This window comes from Drosophila ananassae, chromosome 3R (assembly GCF_017639315.1).
Source record: "Drosophila ananassae strain 14024-0371.13 chromosome 3R, ASM1763931v2, whole genome shotgun sequence".
NCBI lineage: Eukaryota > Metazoa > Arthropoda > Insecta > Diptera > Drosophilidae > Drosophila > Drosophila ananassae.
In genome coordinates, this window is record NC_057930.1 from 28,099,227 (window position 1) to 28,113,983 (window position 14,757).

Here is a 14,757-nt window from a genome sequence, read left to right on the forward strand (position 1 = left end):
TGGCGCCCATCAAGCAGTTTTCCGATTAAGGACTGCGCATGCGTCAAAAACAGCTGGTGAAGGATGCTTGTCACCCCAAAACAAGCAACAAAAATGTTTATTTGTCACATTCAGTAACCTTTTGCATTCGTGGATAAATAAATAAATAAATTGGACAGCCATGGAGAGCCTCAGACTGCTGGTAATGGAAACCTATAGTAGCTTACTCGATCGGGAGCTTTGCATCAACGAATGGGCACAGGAGCGGTTGGTTTTGTTTTTTTTCCAGAAGCCTCACACGGCTAAACTTCTACACTTTCAGATTAAGTTTTGCGGAGCCATTCTGGCGATTTATGAGCATATATCTGGAGCCAAGCGTTCTTTTTAATCTCCTCATACCCCTATCTGGCATCTACAGTCAGGAACTACTCACACACCTGCTCTCGGCGGTTACTCTGGTCAGCACTTTGAACTCCTTTGAGAAGTGGTATGCTTTATAGAAAATATGAGCTTAAAATCTACAAGATAAGCCTTTAAATGTAGAGTGTTGGTAGTACCAAAGAAGATCCAATTTAGTAGACAAGGGAAGGTCGTACGGTCTTCTTGCCCTAAAAAGTAGGCAACAAAATAGTGTTCCTCTCAAGCAATACGCTAAAACTACGAAAAAAAAATTATCTAACTTGATTTTATTACGATTTTAAAGGCTATAAATCCACCATTTTATAAAAATTTGTATGTTTTAGGATCTATCCAGAGATGCGTCCCTTGTGGTGGCTCAGAGAGCAGTATGCCAAAGGCCAGGTTCTAAACAAGCCGCAAGTTGCTTTGGAAAGCAATAACCTGAGCTGTGAAACCAGCGGAGGGCTTCCCTGTGCCCACTCGATGACTTTCACGGTTTTTATTCTCATCCTAGCATCTTTTTTCTTCGTTCACTGCTGGCAGAGATATGTATACTGGCGTTCCTCCGTTTGGCGTTTCTTTCTGTATCCTGTGATCGTTGGAGTGGTGGTCTGCATGTGGCTAAGCCGGCTCTACCTGGCCACCGAATTCCTACACCAGTGCGTTCTGGGCAGTTACTTCGGCATCAGAGCCTTGAATTGCTTCGAGGGAAACATAAAGTACCTATACTCCAGGCGACGACGAAACGCTGTAGTGGTTGTTACCATATTAGGAGGAATCGCTGTAGGAGTTTATTTTCTAAAGCTGCGTCTTAGCATCGATCCTCATTGGTCAGTGAGAGAGGTGAGTATCTACTGGCCTTTAAAGATTCCTTCAGTATCTTGTGACATCTATCCAGGCTTTCAAATGGTGCCCCGAAGCCACGTACATGCGTCACGAGGCAAGTCCTATATTCGTGCTTACACGAGATTTGGGAAACCTAATGGGAGTGGCTTTGGCGTCCCCCCTATCGAAGCAGTAATTATCTTTTTTATGCTCTGGTACACATCATTCACTAGAATCTCTTTTGCAGAAAGACGAAGGAGTCAACATTTTTACGAAGGTGTAGTGTCTTGGGAGCCTTGGAGTTAATTAATTATGGTTTGCGTCAAGCTACTCCCAAACAGAACGGCAGATTTGCTTTCCTAGCCTATGAATTCTCGAGAAATGCTTTCCATTCCTTGACATTGCTAAAATATTTAACGAAATTGTACTAGAATTAATATTATATTAATGTAAATAAAATAACTTTAGGAAAACATAGTTTTTGTAGAAATAAACATAAACCTTTATTTATTTTTATGAGCCTCGCTGAAAATGTTGTTTTTCTCGATCACATCATTTTGGACAAATTACAAAGCTACGCATCTACATACGAACACTTTTTTTGTCTGTAAAATAAATTTCATTAATGGCTTAAAATGTAGGTTGGTGTTTTAGAAATTTTTGTATGCACTTACTTTCATTGGCTTTCTGACCCTCCTTTTGCAGGTTGGTATTCTTAACGGAGTGTCGTCTATCCGACCGGAAGAGACAGTCCACTTGATCTGCCTCAAAGAAGGCATATACCACGCGCACATTATTTGTGAATCCACCTCCGTCCTTCCAGGCACTCACAATGACAATGGGATCCCCGTCATTGATGATTTCCGCTTTCTTGGCAATGGTGAGGGCAAACTGGACCCTGGCATCTACATCCGTGGCATAATCGTTGTTTGGTTCGGAAGTGTAGACTACGGGGAGGATACCCCGGTGAATGTACACCCAGCGGGCGGTCCTTTCGCAGCGCGTAAGGGCCAGAATGGGGCAGCGCGGACGGAACTTGCTAATTAAGGTAGCGGAACGACCCGAACTGGTTAGAACCACAATAAGGGTGGCGTTGGTGCGCTTTGCCGTTTCTACAGAGGCTATGGCCAGCGAATGGGCAGCATCCAGCTCGCCGCGCACCTCGCTAACCAGGTCCGAGAAGAGATCCCGGAACCAGAGGACCTTCTCCGCCTCGCGGCAGAGCTTGTCGCAGGTGGCTACCGTTTCGTTGGGATAGGGTCCGATGGCCACCTCCGAGGAGAGCATTATGCAGTCCGCTCCATCGATAATGGCATTGGCTAGATCAAAGCACTCCGCCCGAGTGGGTTGCAGCTGGAATCGCATTGTTTCCAGGATATTAGACGCCACGATCACTGGCTTGCCGGCCTTGTTGCACTGGCCCAGTATACTCTTCTGGGTGATAAACAGCTTCTCCATGGGAATCTGGGTGCCGAGATCAGCTCTCGACAGGAGCAGTCCATCTGCCGCTCGCATTATTTCTGAGAACCGACTCAGCGCGATCTTGCTGTCCATTTTGGCGATGATCTTGATGTGCTTCCCCTTCTCCCCCAAAACAGTACGAAGCTCCTTAACATTCTTGGCACTGCGAACAGCCGAGGCGAATAGAAAGTCCACATTGGCTTTCATGCTAAACTGGATGTCGTACATGTCCTTCTCGGAGACCGCTGGAAGGTCAATCTCAACCTCGGGCAGGATGACGTTGCAATTATTATTCAATTGTCCCCCCTGAATAACCTCGCAGAGTAGCCCATCCACCCCCACCTCCATAATGTGGAGCAGCAGCTTGCCATCGTCGATGAATAAGCGGTCACCCGTTTTGGTCAGATTGATGATGTTTGAGTAGTCGACATAGACAGCCTCCTTGTTACCTTTATCGTACAGGTCCCGATTGATCGAAAGTCGTATGTTGTCCCCGCTGCGCAGAATCACCTCTCCATCCAGTAAGCCAGTTCGGATCTGAGGTCCTCGTGTGTCCGCCGCTATGGCCACCGTGCGTAGGTGTCCTGTCTCATGTTGAATCCGCTCGAGCGCCTCATGCACCAGCTCAAGGGTCTTCGAGTGCATCTCGTGGGACTCATGGGAAAAATTCAGACGGAAGATGTTAACGCCCTTTAAAATCATGTGGTAGATTGTGTCCAGATTGCGCGAACTGTGGGATATAGTTGCGATCAAGGAAACCAAGCGATGGTGCGTGGCAGGGTGTGAGATTTCCAGCTCGCAGATGTGATCCAGTTGGGTAGAGCCCTCCTTTAGCACAGGAGTCGCGGAGCTTGCCATTTTTTTTAAATAGAAACTTTTAAATTTTGAGAAACGTTTTCAAAATAATATCTACTAGTCTGACAAGATTACAAAAAGAATTAGACCAGGCGCTTCAAAACTATTTTAGGATTTTTTTGTCGGGGGGACCCAAACTCTAATCCGGATGGATTAACAGAAGGATTTTTTTGTTTTTGTTCCTTAAGTATCTGTCATGGGTTATTGCCCATAACTTTCCCAATATCTTATCCGATCGGCGAATGTTATATTCCCCCGGATTTGGATCGTTTTATATTGGTCGATGTCCAGATTGAGGCAGTATCCGTTGGTTTAAGAAATAAGAACGTAGAAGTCCTTACGACGCAGCTTGGTCCTCACCGACAATTTCAGAATTAAGGAAAAAGTTAAGAACAAGTATATAACATAGAAAAACGTAAATGAAATTCGAACATTTACTATATCAAATTAACAGACATTGGCTACAATAAACTTAAAAAAAAACAAATGATTTACTTGTTAGCCGTTGAGGAAAAAAAGGGAAATTTATGGTTTGGAACTTGGATAAACGGTTGTTGCCAGATCAATAAATGATATGCCTTCCTGATCTCAGATACTTTTAAAAGTTCGAGTTTCATCAACTATGGTCTTAACTTGGTCAACAAGGCTCTGGGCATCAATTTATTAATAAGAAATTGTCATATCTTTGCTTAAAATGCAGCAATCTACAAATGTTATACCTTCCCGATCTTAGATCTTCGAGTACAACAATCTTACATCAAAACCTGGCCAACTAAAATCTGACCCCCTTTTCAACAATTTTCGAAGGGGTAACATCATGATTTTGGCCAAAAATCGATAAAAAATTTTAGTTATCAATTTTCGTAATATTTTAATGCAGATTGAAGGAAGTTTCATCCCTGAATCGTAGACGGTATTCCTTTCCCAAACACAACACAAAACACGGCTTAAATATTCGTTAAAATGTGTCTCAAAAGTTGATATTTTAGCCACAATCGTCTTAATTTGGTCATAATGGATGCCCAGGCTCTGGGCATCAATTTATTGAGGAAAATTGCTATAATTTTGCCAAAAATGGTTCGATCAACAAATGTTATGCCTTCCCGTTCATGGATCTTCAATAACTATAATCCTACATAAAAACCTGGCCAACTAAAGTCTGACCCCATTTTCGAAATTTTTCAAAGGGGTAACATCATGATTTTGGTCAAAAATCTATCAAAAATTGTATGTATCGATTATAGTGATATTTTACTACAGTTTTAAGGCAATTAAAACCCTCAATCGTAAACGGTATTCCTTTTCCAAATACGACACGAAATGGCCAAAATATGGATTTTTTAGCCACTGCGGTATTATCTTAGTCAAAAAGGCTCTAGGCATCAATTTATTGAAGGGACAGTGCTATATTTTTGATAAAAAATGGTCCATTTATTTGGAGATATTAGACATAACTTGGCTAATTATTACCAAATCGATGAATGTTATATCTTTCCAATCTTAGATTTTGAGTAATGTAATTATAAGAATTCTACTTCAAAAACTAGCCAACTCAAATCTGACCTAGTTTTAAAAAATTTGTTTTCAAATTGAAGACCAGATTGGGATAAGGCACTGGGCTTAGGACATCAACCAGCAGTTGTTTAGACCTCCGGCGACGAAAGCAACGAAACAGTGGACTCATTGTCAGAACTCAAGCCAAAAGCGGGGAACGCAGGAGAATCACTCCGCCCTGGACGCGACTAACCAAGCACTTCAGCATGGCCTGCGATGAAACAAACTGTGATGGCCAGATTTCGCACACGTTCGTCATCTTCGGAGCGTCGGGCGACCTGTCCAGGAAGAAGATTTACCCGACGCTGTGGTTGCTCTACCGGGATGATCTCCTGGCCAAGCCTATCAAGTTCTGCGGCTATGCCCGCTCCAAGCTGACGGTCGAAAACATCGAGGGGAACTGCCGGCAGTACATGAAGGTCCAACCCAACGAGGAGACCAAGTACGAGGAGTTCTGGGCCCTCAACGACTACGTAATCGGCAGCTACGATAATAGCTCCGGCTTCGAGCTCCTCAACCGGCAGCTGACGTTGATGGAGAACAAGAACCGGGCGAACCGCATCTTCTACTTGGCTCTGCCACCCAGTGTCTTCGAAGATGTGACGGTCAACATCAAGCAGAACTGCATGTCTGCGAGCGGATGGAACCGCGTCATCATCGAGAAGCCCTTCGGACGGGATGCTGCCTCCTCACAGGCGCTGAGCGATCATCTGGCCAAGCTGTTCCACGAGAAGCAAATCTACCGCATCGACCATTATCTGGGCAAAGAGATGGTCCAGAATCTGATGACCATCCGCTTTGGGAACAAGATCCTCAACACGACCTGGAACAGGGACAACATCGCCTCGGTGCTGATCACCTTCAAAGAACCCTTCGGTACCCAGGGACGTGGCGGCTACTTCGACGCGTTCGGTATCATCCGCGACGTGATGCAGAACCATCTGCTCCAGATCCTCTCCCTGGTGGCTATGGAGAAGCCGGTCAGCTGTCTCCCGGACGACATTCGCGACGAGAAAGTGAAGGTGCTGAAGTGCATCAAGACTCTAACTCTCGACGATATGGTGCTAGGCCAGTACGTGGGCAATCCCGACGGAACCACCGACGACGCACGGAACGGGTATTTGGACGATCCCACCGTGAAAAATGGGTCCATTACGCCCACCTACGCCCTTGGGGTGCTGAAAATCAACAACGAGCGATGGCAGGGAGTGTCCTTTATCCTGCGCTGCGGCAAGGCGCTGAACGAACGCAAGGCCGAGGTGCGCATCCAGTACCAGGACGTGCCCGGCGACATCTTTGAGGGTAGCACGAAACGTAACGAGCTCGTCATCCGCGTCCAGCCGGGCGAGGCGATGTACTTGAAGGTGATGACGAAGAGCCCGGGAATCACCTTTGATATCGAGGAGACAGAGCTGGATCTTACTTACGCGCATCGGTACAAGGACTCCTACCTGCCGGACGCCTACGAGCGGCTTATCCTCGACGTCTTTAGCGGCTCTCAGATGCACTTCGTCCGCTCCGACGAGTTGCGCGAGGCGTGGCGCATTTTCACGCCCATTCTGCACAAGATAGAGCAGGAGCGCATCCAGCCCATTACCTACCAATACGGTTCCCGCGGCCCCAAGCAAGCGGACGTCAAGTGCGAACAGAATAACTTCAAGTACTCCGGATCGTACAAATGGCCTGGCAGTAAGAAGAACTCATGATGATAGTAAGAAATTTTTTATCACTTTAGTTCTACATCAAAACGCGGCCCACTAGAATCCGGCCCAATTAACTCAGGTGAATAGTGTTCCTTTCTCAAACACGATAGGAAATGGCTTAACTATTCCTCAATAGCCTTGCCTCATAACTTGGTCAACAAGGCTCTCCGCAATCATTTATTTCAGGCATTTTTATATTGTCATATCTTTACTAATAAAAATCGGATTAATCTTCATCTTAGATCGTCGTTCTCCATACTTTCATGCAGATCGAAGAAGATTGAAGCCCAGATTTAATAATGGCATTCCCTTTTCATATCGATATGGCTGAGATATAAGCAAAGAAGTATTAAAAAGTTTCATTTAGGCATAATTTTTGTTCAAATAAATTTTATTTTCAGATTTTCTATTCTTGTTTCATCATCAATAATTAAATACGCCTATTTCACAATCCAACTATATTAGTTAACTAACATTATTCCTAATTGATTTGAGCTAGTTACTAACTTCCTATATACTTCGAGCGCTTAAGTACCTTTTACATTAGCTTTATGTGAAGGCTTTAATTAATTGCAAATAAGACAAATGGCAGCACATGCTCTTAGGATAACTATCATTAATTAAATAACACTAATGTAAATGCCTTGAAAATGAGTTTAAATTAATTGAAGAGAAATGGATCTAAGCACTAAGTGAAATGGAGTGAAAGCTACGTCTAATTTGTCCGATATGTAAGTGGTTGATAGCCGGCGGAACTAGTGTGATCTGGTCCAGACACCGACTATCTGCAGCCGCACGACTCCACTACCATGTTGGGCAGGGTCTTCAACGTGGCCGTGTTGCTCGAGTCCATCACGACCAGCTGCAGCGAGGAATACTGTTTGGCGGTGCAGCAAGGCACCAACTCTAGCGACTTGTTTGCATTGTTCGTCGATAGAATTTTCTGCAATGAGAGAATCCCATTTGTTAGTTTTTCATACAAAAAATAAGTTAGCCTTTATTTTTTAAAGGTTTTAAAGGCTGTGACACTTACCATTAAGGAGCTGTGATGAGAAGCCGCTTGCGTTACGCTCGCCACCGAGCTGCAGGATCCCCTACAGAAGTAGGCATTGTAACCCTCTGGCTGCAGGATCCAGTTGCTCCAGCCAATCTCCTTAAAGGAGATGTACAGCTGCTCGCGACAGCACTCAGTGACGCCACTGGAACAATTAATGCTTCGCTTCTGGCGGGATTTCGTCCGCCTGCTCTGTGTATCGATCATGATGAATGGTCGATAGTCCTTGTCAACTGAAATGATCTCCTCCATGCTGCTGACGTCGCAGGACTCGCAGGATATGTGGATGAGATGGCTCAGCTCGTGACTGCCAATCCAACGTTTGATGGGCCATTCAATGTCGATTTTCATCCACTCATCTAAAAATATTCAAAGATCAAAAGGAAAAGGTTAGCTACTTCATAGATATCCTGTAGGGTTCAACTAAATGACGACTGGCCTAGATCAGGAGGAGCGTTTCCCTGTTGTTTGTTTACTTTTCTATTAGAATAATATTTTGAAATGATTTCTCTTATCAAGCAATTGACCCGAGAAACTCCTATTTTCGGAGGTAAGACGGACGTTGATGCCTTTTGGCCAAAGTTCAGTGTTTTCATATTTCGCCATGTTATTCACCCACACGAATCCGCGGCGGTGCTATCACGAATCTGCGAAATGATCTGTCTAATTGAAAACACAAACAATGATGAAGCGGTCAGCGGTTGTCAACGTTGCCACTTATCTGCCAGCAACACAATTTAAAATTCCCTTATAATATAGAGGGTGTCACTGAATTTGATTTCTCTCCTAGGGCTATTAGGGTCACTTTTGGCATCTTTACTGCCGATCAAAGGTCCGAACGTGCTGATTCGGTTCTCTTAAATTGATTAGAGTCTGACGACGAATCGCCGCTTACCTTGCGCATCCACCGATTGAATGGCAATGGCTTTGGCCACTGGCAAGTACTTCGAGTCTTCCTGTTGCTCCACCTCCACCTCAGAAACCACGATTGTCTGCTGCTTCTGGGTGCCGTTCAGCTGGGGGCCTTCTTCCACCACTGTGGTGCGGTTCTGCTTGTTCTTGTAGAGCCACAGAACGGCGGTGCTGACATCGAAGCCTTCGGTATTGGGATCATCGATCTTGAAACTGAAGCACATCGACGGTTTCGAGCCCATGCGCTGGCATTCAACGTGCTCTGAAAATAGTCAATACAAATAATCCATTAATTTAATTATTATTGTCACTTAATATAAGCTATCATTTAAACAATTAATTTTTAATGCGAAGGTCACTCACCTCTATTGAGCAGTATAAACTTTTTGCTGGTGCGTGCATAGTAGTCGTCCAGTTCCTTGTTTTTGGTGGAGTCATCGGGATGGGAGAGAGTCACACCCTCGAAAATGGGTTTCGGGAGCTCCACGGCAGCAACCTTCGGGCTCTCTTTGAGGCGTAGCTTTTCCAGGATTTGCTGTTTCACGAACTCGATGCGGAGGTGAGTCAACTGCTCCTCAGTTATGGTCTCCACTTGGCGATTGCTCTCGCATTTGGGACAGCCACCGCCACTGGATTTCACTGATATGGTGATATTCTTCTCCAGCAAATGAGCATCAGGTACTACTGGGGGCTCAGGTTCTATGTCCTGCTCCTGCTCCTTCTCCTGATTCCGCTCCAGCTCATCTTCCAGCTGGTTCCTGCGGTCCTCCGCCAATAATTCGTTTCTGGCGAATTCCAGTGGCGTCAAGTCCAGATCGGATAGATCGTCAGACGAAGCGGATGGAACTTGCGGGGCATCACCGAACATGCGGGGATAGTCCTCGCTCTCGATGGGATTCTGCTTGCGGTAGTCCTTCTCGTCCTGCTCGAGCAGCAGCTGCCACAAATGGGGCAGGGGCATGTGCTCCGGGGCATGGTGATTATAGCTACGCTCCTGCTCCATCAGGTGCTCCTGCTGATGCAGGACATGTCGCCTTAGCCTGGCGTAATACTCCTCCTGGCTGATCGGTGCCTCGTCCTCCTCGCTAGTTGGATCCGGTTCGGCATGCTTCAGCTGCCGTGATCTCTTTTGGCGGATGTGGTGCTGCTGTTGTAGCTGTTGCGAGGTGTGCTGCACGAGGGGATGGGGCTGGTGCTTGGGGTGCGGGCGCAGGATGTCGCCACGGGAGCTGGGGTGTGAGCGCGCGTGGAGGCGATTGTAAATGTTATTGTTCTCCAGGGCCAGGCACACCAACAGCACAAGAGCAATGAAGTATTTCGCCATTTTCTTCGGTTCTTTTTTGTTCAGGAATGGAACTGTTAATTTAATTACTCAGTTGGTAAATTTTTTCACTCAAATTGACTTTTGGACTGGCGCTGATTACTATCTGTTTGGCAGCATTAAAATATCAATTACTGTCCTTTCTTCAATTACAAAACACATAGAATTGAATCTGTGTTCACTTGGATTGGCCGTTGTAACGCTTTCTTCAATCACGCTTTTTTAATTGACGATCTTTTTTCACAATTTATTCGCCTCGACGATGCATGGTTTAAAGATTAGAGCTTTGCAATATTTTTATCTGCAAATAAAAGACAAATTGTTCCGTTAGCATACAAGAATTCGTTTTCAGAAAATAGTATCTCAAGAGGCGGTAATGCTCCTCAATTTTATCACTTTTCAAAAGAAAATCTCACTTAATTCCTTCGGGTATTTCGTCATTTATTTATTCGCCAAGTTCAAACCGATAAGGCGACAAAGTGCAAATTTTTGACATTAATTTAAAAAAGATTTAGTTTCGCTTTAAAGTCAAGTGAAACGTGCACAGATTTTTGTTCCCGTTATCGCGGGGAAATTGCGCACAGCCCGCAGGTTGTGGCTGCTAATCGGTCCAGGACCTAAACCGGAGCGTAGTTTCAGCAGGGTTGCTGATAAGCAGGTGCAATTAGGTGTCAATTAGACGGACCACACACGTACCGTGGGGCACTCCGGTTTGCTTATTGGAATGTGATGACTTGGCATCCAAGTCGCCGGGGGGCAATGCTGATCACTTTGAACCCGGACACGAAACGCGAGCTCCTCACAGGGCTTGATGTTTTTCGGACGCTTATACGGATCGGGGGTATATGTATATATTTCTATATGCTTCCTTTCGACATGCGACAGCGCAAACGAGTTGTGAATGAATGAAGCGGTTGGCTGATTAGTAGAACAATTTATGTGACGATGGCCGCTGATTGATCGTTCCGCAAGCGGCCCAGAGAGAGATAGAGACCGAGCCGAAGGCACCCGAACATAGGCCGATCGGAACGCGATTACGCGGCTATAACTCGAATTCCCAGACCTCTGAGGCCCAGACCACGGTTACGGTTACATGTCGCTCTCGGCGAAGACAATTGCATATGCAAATCGTCTCGCTCATTGCATCAGCCTCAAGAAAAGCTAAATAAAAAATGCGATCTGCATAAAATTCTTGCTTGCAGTTTTATTTTTGGTTCCGCAGCCCACCTGTAAGAGCCACGCCCCTAGACGGCGCCTCACGTTTCATTTTCGGAAGCGTTTAGCCGCAATGGGCAATTTTGGCTTCAATTAAATTTATGATTGAAGCGGATGGAATTCAATCGGATCGGATCGGATCGAATCGGATCGGGCCGAATGGCCACTCATGCTAATTACCCCGCAGCGCAATCAAGCTTGACTTTGATGATCCGACGCGATTGTGTGTCAATCAATTAATAGTGAACACGTTGCTGATAAGAGCCTCCCCTTTGGCGCCCCACCTCAAATATTTTATGGTTGTACTTGCCAGTTTTGTGTCAAAGCGTTTTCCACATGAACGGGAGCATAAAATATGGCACGGATCCAACGACCAATTAACGACGCTTACTTAATCGAAGCGCCGATTAAAAAATCACTTGCATTCTAGGTGATTGGCGCCTCTCAATTGTTTCCTTTATTTTCCGATTTCAAATGAGGGGAATATTCAAATGAAAGTGTGGCGGTTGGAAAATTTATGGGGGCTTTAAGTGGGCGATTCACAGGCGTTGACTATATATGTATTTCTGTTTCTGGGAATTTCATCAGCCACATTTTATTCATTTTTTTCGCTTTTCGCTCTAGGCTAAATGTGGAACAGTCGGGTAAGGTCAAGAAAACTAAAATGAAGGCCAGGGCAAATCACGAGTTGTACAGCTTTCGATTTAAATGAGTTTTAAAGCAGAACACGTGCCTTTTTCACACTTAACCGAGGGAAGAACTTCTAGAAAAAATTAGATCATCATACTAAATAAAATCTAACTGTATATAGGCATTTATTAATTTCAAATAAATACTACGAACTTTGTCTAGATTGGCGTTTTTGCAACATTGTACAAGAGTTGAATGACAGATTAATGAAACTCGGGTCTAGGCAGGTTACACAAATACAGGTTATGGTATCTGGGACTGTACATGTTTGGCTTTTAGTTATATAACTTGTATTTGGAGCTTCACTTTATGAAACAATTTTATTTCGTCCTTGATTTGAACATAGGTCGCCGTACTTATCAACTGATCGCATATTTTTCCACAAACGACGTGGTTCGCCACGTTCCAAAATCACAGTTTTTTCCACATCACCCCAAATGACGCCGATAATGGCAGCAGGGGGGCTGTCATAACAGATCAAGTACGATTGGACGGGGTCGGATGAGGAAGTGGTAGCGGGCATCACCACACACGTGACATGCGGCACACTTTTGACGCAATCAAGGCTCTGCATTGGCCGAGTTATCAGTAGCAGAAATCCACCAGGGGCGTGTGGCTCGTCGTGATGGGTGGCTCAAGTGGGCGCGAAAGGGGTGGTGCTGAGGGCAGAAGCTGAAGAAGGTCACTCGACGCCCAGCGAGTGGGGCATCGCTACAGCGACGTCACTGAGCACATTGACAGCGCGTGATCGCGACGTCCCCGGTTGCCAACGCCAACCAATGCAAATCGGAGCAACTCAAGTTTTTTAGGTTGGTTTTCGAGTTGGGCTTCGAGATGAGTGGCTCTGCTCTGCACTGCGCTGCGCTGACAGAGCGATGGGAGGTGCAAAGTACAGCTGCATTGAGCGGCTCCCCGACTGACTTGACGACTCTTCTTGGGGGTTTTCCATCCGCTCAACTCCCCGTATCATTTTCGCATTAATTACGGGGCAGCGGCTGGGGCTATCGTAATTGGCGGGCATTATCACTTGCATTTCTTTCGCCAGCAGTTGAATGCACTGCGAAAAATGCGCTGTCTCCTGGCTTGGTTTTCGGCAATAAATCTACCCAATGCCGCTGTACATTCTGTTTACTGGGTACGGTGATCATCGCCTGGCAGCATGTCTCGCTTGTGAACTTTGGAACCGCTCACGGAGATTGCCCCGATTGGCAGCAGCAACGCAAATTAATCTGCCTTAATACTTTTCCCCCACACGCTGTCTGCTGATGCTCAAATAAATTTCAGGATTTTCTAAAAATTCCTCAAACTTGTCACACATCAGTTAATAGAATTTCTAGGTTACGCCGAGTATAGTGCACCGTTATTAAAAAAGCCCAATTACTAACAAACTCATGAATCATAGTTATGATAAAAGTGTCCAAAGCATTAGGTTTCCAACTCGAAGTGGATAAAATCAAAAATTTCACTATTCATGCCTTGGGAATCTCCCACCTACCCCACTTGCTGATAAATCTGCTTCAAGGAAATATAATTTTTATGTCTCTATAAACTTTTATTAAGCCATAAAATTCGTAATGCTGACTGAGTTCTGAGATTTTAAAAATGATTTCTGCTGGAATTCGCTTTGAATCCAATTTGCTGCATTATGTAACTCACCTTAGTTAATAATCCATTGGTAGTTCATAGAAAAAAAAACCATAAAGCGTAAGCCTTTAATGTTGTTGTTTTCAGAACGTCCTTGAATTTTTTTAAAATCAGTTTCTGCTTAGTTTTTGTCTTTTTGCAATTCATTTGCACTGACTTATCATTGTTTTTATTTCACCATTTGAACTTGATCTCCTCAGAGTGACAAGCCACTATTTTATTTAACAAAATCACGGCCGTATGTTTCCCCCCTTTTAATGATGGCGAGCGTTTTCCGTGGGATTCCTCGTAAAGCACTGTTAATCAGGATTTTGTCACCCAATTGGCTACTTGTCGTACAAAATGATTGGATTTGGATTTTGGTCCGATCGTCGAGAACGTCTGCGTGTGAATAACTCGACGACGGGCGACAGCAACCGCAAAGGCTGCCCTGGAATCGGTGTGACAATCTGTATCTGCAGCTGTATGGGTGTGGGGAATGGGCGCGAGAGTGGGTACGGGCATGGGTGTGGGTATGGCCCAGTCTGCAGCCCGCAGACAGGCGCGCTGTTTGATAACAGACATAATGATTGGCGCACTCCTTCGACGGCGCTGTGACTTATTAAGTGATGCGCAATATTTTCGTTTTTTAATCGAGAGCCGGAGAGAGCAACTAAGCTGATAACTGATAAGGTGTACTGGCTACGGTGGAACCGATCCAAAATCCGGTTCCGCTCGCCTCCTGCATCGAACACCCACGCCGAGCATCAAACCTTGTTCCATGCTCCAAGCCCCACGTAAAATGTTCGATGTTGGAGCTCGCTGTTGGAGCTCGACGGACGCAATTCGTCACAGCTGACGTCGGCTGGGGCTGGTAGTCATCCCCACTCGCGGGGTATTCTGCCTTGCCCTGACGGGGGACTTGGTCCCACAAGTCCAAAGTTCAGCACCTGCCGGCCTGTCGTCTGATAGCGGATACGTCTTTAATAACTAATGCTTTCACACCAGCGACGATCGCCGCACCCCCATCGCTTTCCCCATGATAAGTGAAAGAGGCTTTTTTTTCTTCTTCTGGGAGGTAATCGATCTATTTTTATTTAGCCACTGCCGTGCCACTGCCCACTGGCCCCTAGCCACTTATCGAGGGGCAATTACGACGTTCTTGA

At 45.4% G+C, this 14,757-nt stretch overlaps 4 protein-coding genes across 5 annotated transcripts; 2 read left to right on the forward strand and 2 right to left on the reverse strand.

Moving 5' to 3' along the window:
• The first annotated feature begins 103 nt into the window (after nucleotides 1-103).
• Nucleotides 104-1,680, forward strand: LOC6497733 (glucose-6-phosphatase catalytic subunit 1). The gene is made up of 5 exons (XM_032451488.2): nucleotides 104-246; nucleotides 302-466; nucleotides 723-1,221; nucleotides 1,277-1,395; nucleotides 1,451-1,680. The coding sequence occupies exons 1-5, from the start codon at nucleotides 161-163 to the stop codon at nucleotides 1,632-1,634; spliced, it is 1,053 nt and encodes a 350-aa protein (XP_032307379.1). The 5' UTR covers nucleotides 104-160; the 3' UTR covers nucleotides 1,635-1,680.
• Nucleotides 1,681-1,704: 24 nt separating this feature from the next.
• Nucleotides 1,705-3,612, reverse strand: LOC6497797 (pyruvate kinase). The gene is made up of 2 exons (XM_001961430.4): nucleotides 1,878-3,612; nucleotides 1,705-1,808 (listed from the first exon to the last, which is right to left on the reverse strand). The coding sequence occupies exons 1-2, from the start codon at nucleotides 3,520-3,522 to the stop codon at nucleotides 1,786-1,788; spliced, it is 1,668 nt and encodes a 555-aa protein (XP_001961466.1). The 5' UTR covers nucleotides 3,523-3,612; the 3' UTR covers nucleotides 1,705-1,785.
• A 1,304-nt stretch (nucleotides 3,613-4,916) lies between these two features.
• LOC6497734 (glucose-6-phosphate 1-dehydrogenase) lies at nucleotides 4,917-7,017 on the forward strand. Its single transcript, XM_032451559.2, has 2 exons — nucleotides 4,917-6,855; nucleotides 6,913-7,017. Exon 1 carries the CDS (start codon nucleotides 5,280-5,282, stop codon nucleotides 6,777-6,779), a length of 1,500 nt encoding a protein of 499 aa, XP_032307450.1. The 5' UTR covers nucleotides 4,917-5,279; the 3' UTR covers nucleotides 6,780-6,855; nucleotides 6,913-7,017.
• Nucleotides 7,018-7,146: 129 nt separating this feature from the next.
• On the reverse strand, nucleotides 7,147-14,025 carry LOC6497796 (growth/differentiation factor 8). 2 transcript variants are annotated; one of them, XM_014906339.3, is made up of 5 exons: nucleotides 13,625-14,025; nucleotides 9,106-10,364; nucleotides 8,726-9,004; nucleotides 7,810-8,189; nucleotides 7,147-7,719 (listed from the first exon to the last, which is right to left on the reverse strand). In XM_014906339.3, the coding sequence occupies exons 2-5, from the start codon at nucleotides 10,064-10,066 to the stop codon at nucleotides 7,558-7,560; spliced, it is 1,782 nt and encodes a 593-aa protein (XP_014761825.1). In that variant the 5' UTR covers nucleotides 10,067-10,364; nucleotides 13,625-14,025; the 3' UTR covers nucleotides 7,147-7,557. The 2 variants fall into 2 exon arrangements, with proteins under 2 accessions (XP_014761825.1, XP_001961464.1); XM_001961428.4 differs by lacking the exon at nucleotides 13,625-14,025 and adding an exon at nucleotides 10,760-10,982.
• Between the last annotated feature and the right edge of the window lie 732 nt (nucleotides 14,026-14,757).

Coding starts and splice junctions, on each gene's coding strand:
- LOC6497733 (XM_032451488.2), top strand. CDS start 161: ATGGAGAGCCTCAGACTGCTGGTAATGGAAACCTATAGTAGCTTACTC. Junction 247..301: donor AACGAATGGGCACAGGAGCG/GTTGGTTTTGTT, acceptor CTACACTTTCAG/ATTAAGTTTTGCGGAGCCAT. Junction 1,222..1,276: donor CTCATTGGTCAGTGAGAGAG/GTGAGTATCTAC, acceptor ACATCTATCCAG/GCTTTCAAATGGTGCCCCGA.
- LOC6497797 (XM_001961430.4), bottom strand. CDS start 3,522: ATGGCAAGCTCCGCGACTCCTGTGCTAAAGGAGGGCTCTACCCAACTG. Junction 1,809..1,877: donor GGGTCAGAAAGCCAATGAAA/GTAAGTGCATAC, acceptor TTTATTTTACAG/ACAAAAAAAGTGTTCGTATG.
- LOC6497734 (XM_032451559.2), top strand. CDS start 5,280: ATGGCCTGCGATGAAACAAACTGTGATGGCCAGATTTCGCACACGTTC.
- LOC6497796 (XM_014906339.3), bottom strand. CDS start 10,066: ATGGCGAAATACTTCATTGCTCTTGTGCTGTTGGTGTGCCTGGCCCTG. Junction 9,005..9,105: donor GTTTATACTGCTCAATAGAG/GTGAGTGACCTT, acceptor GACTATTTTCAG/AGCACGTTGAATGCCAGCGC. Junction 8,190..8,725: donor TCAATCGGTGGATGCGCAAG/GTAAGCGGCGAT, acceptor GAATATTTTTAG/ATGAGTGGATGAAAATCGAC.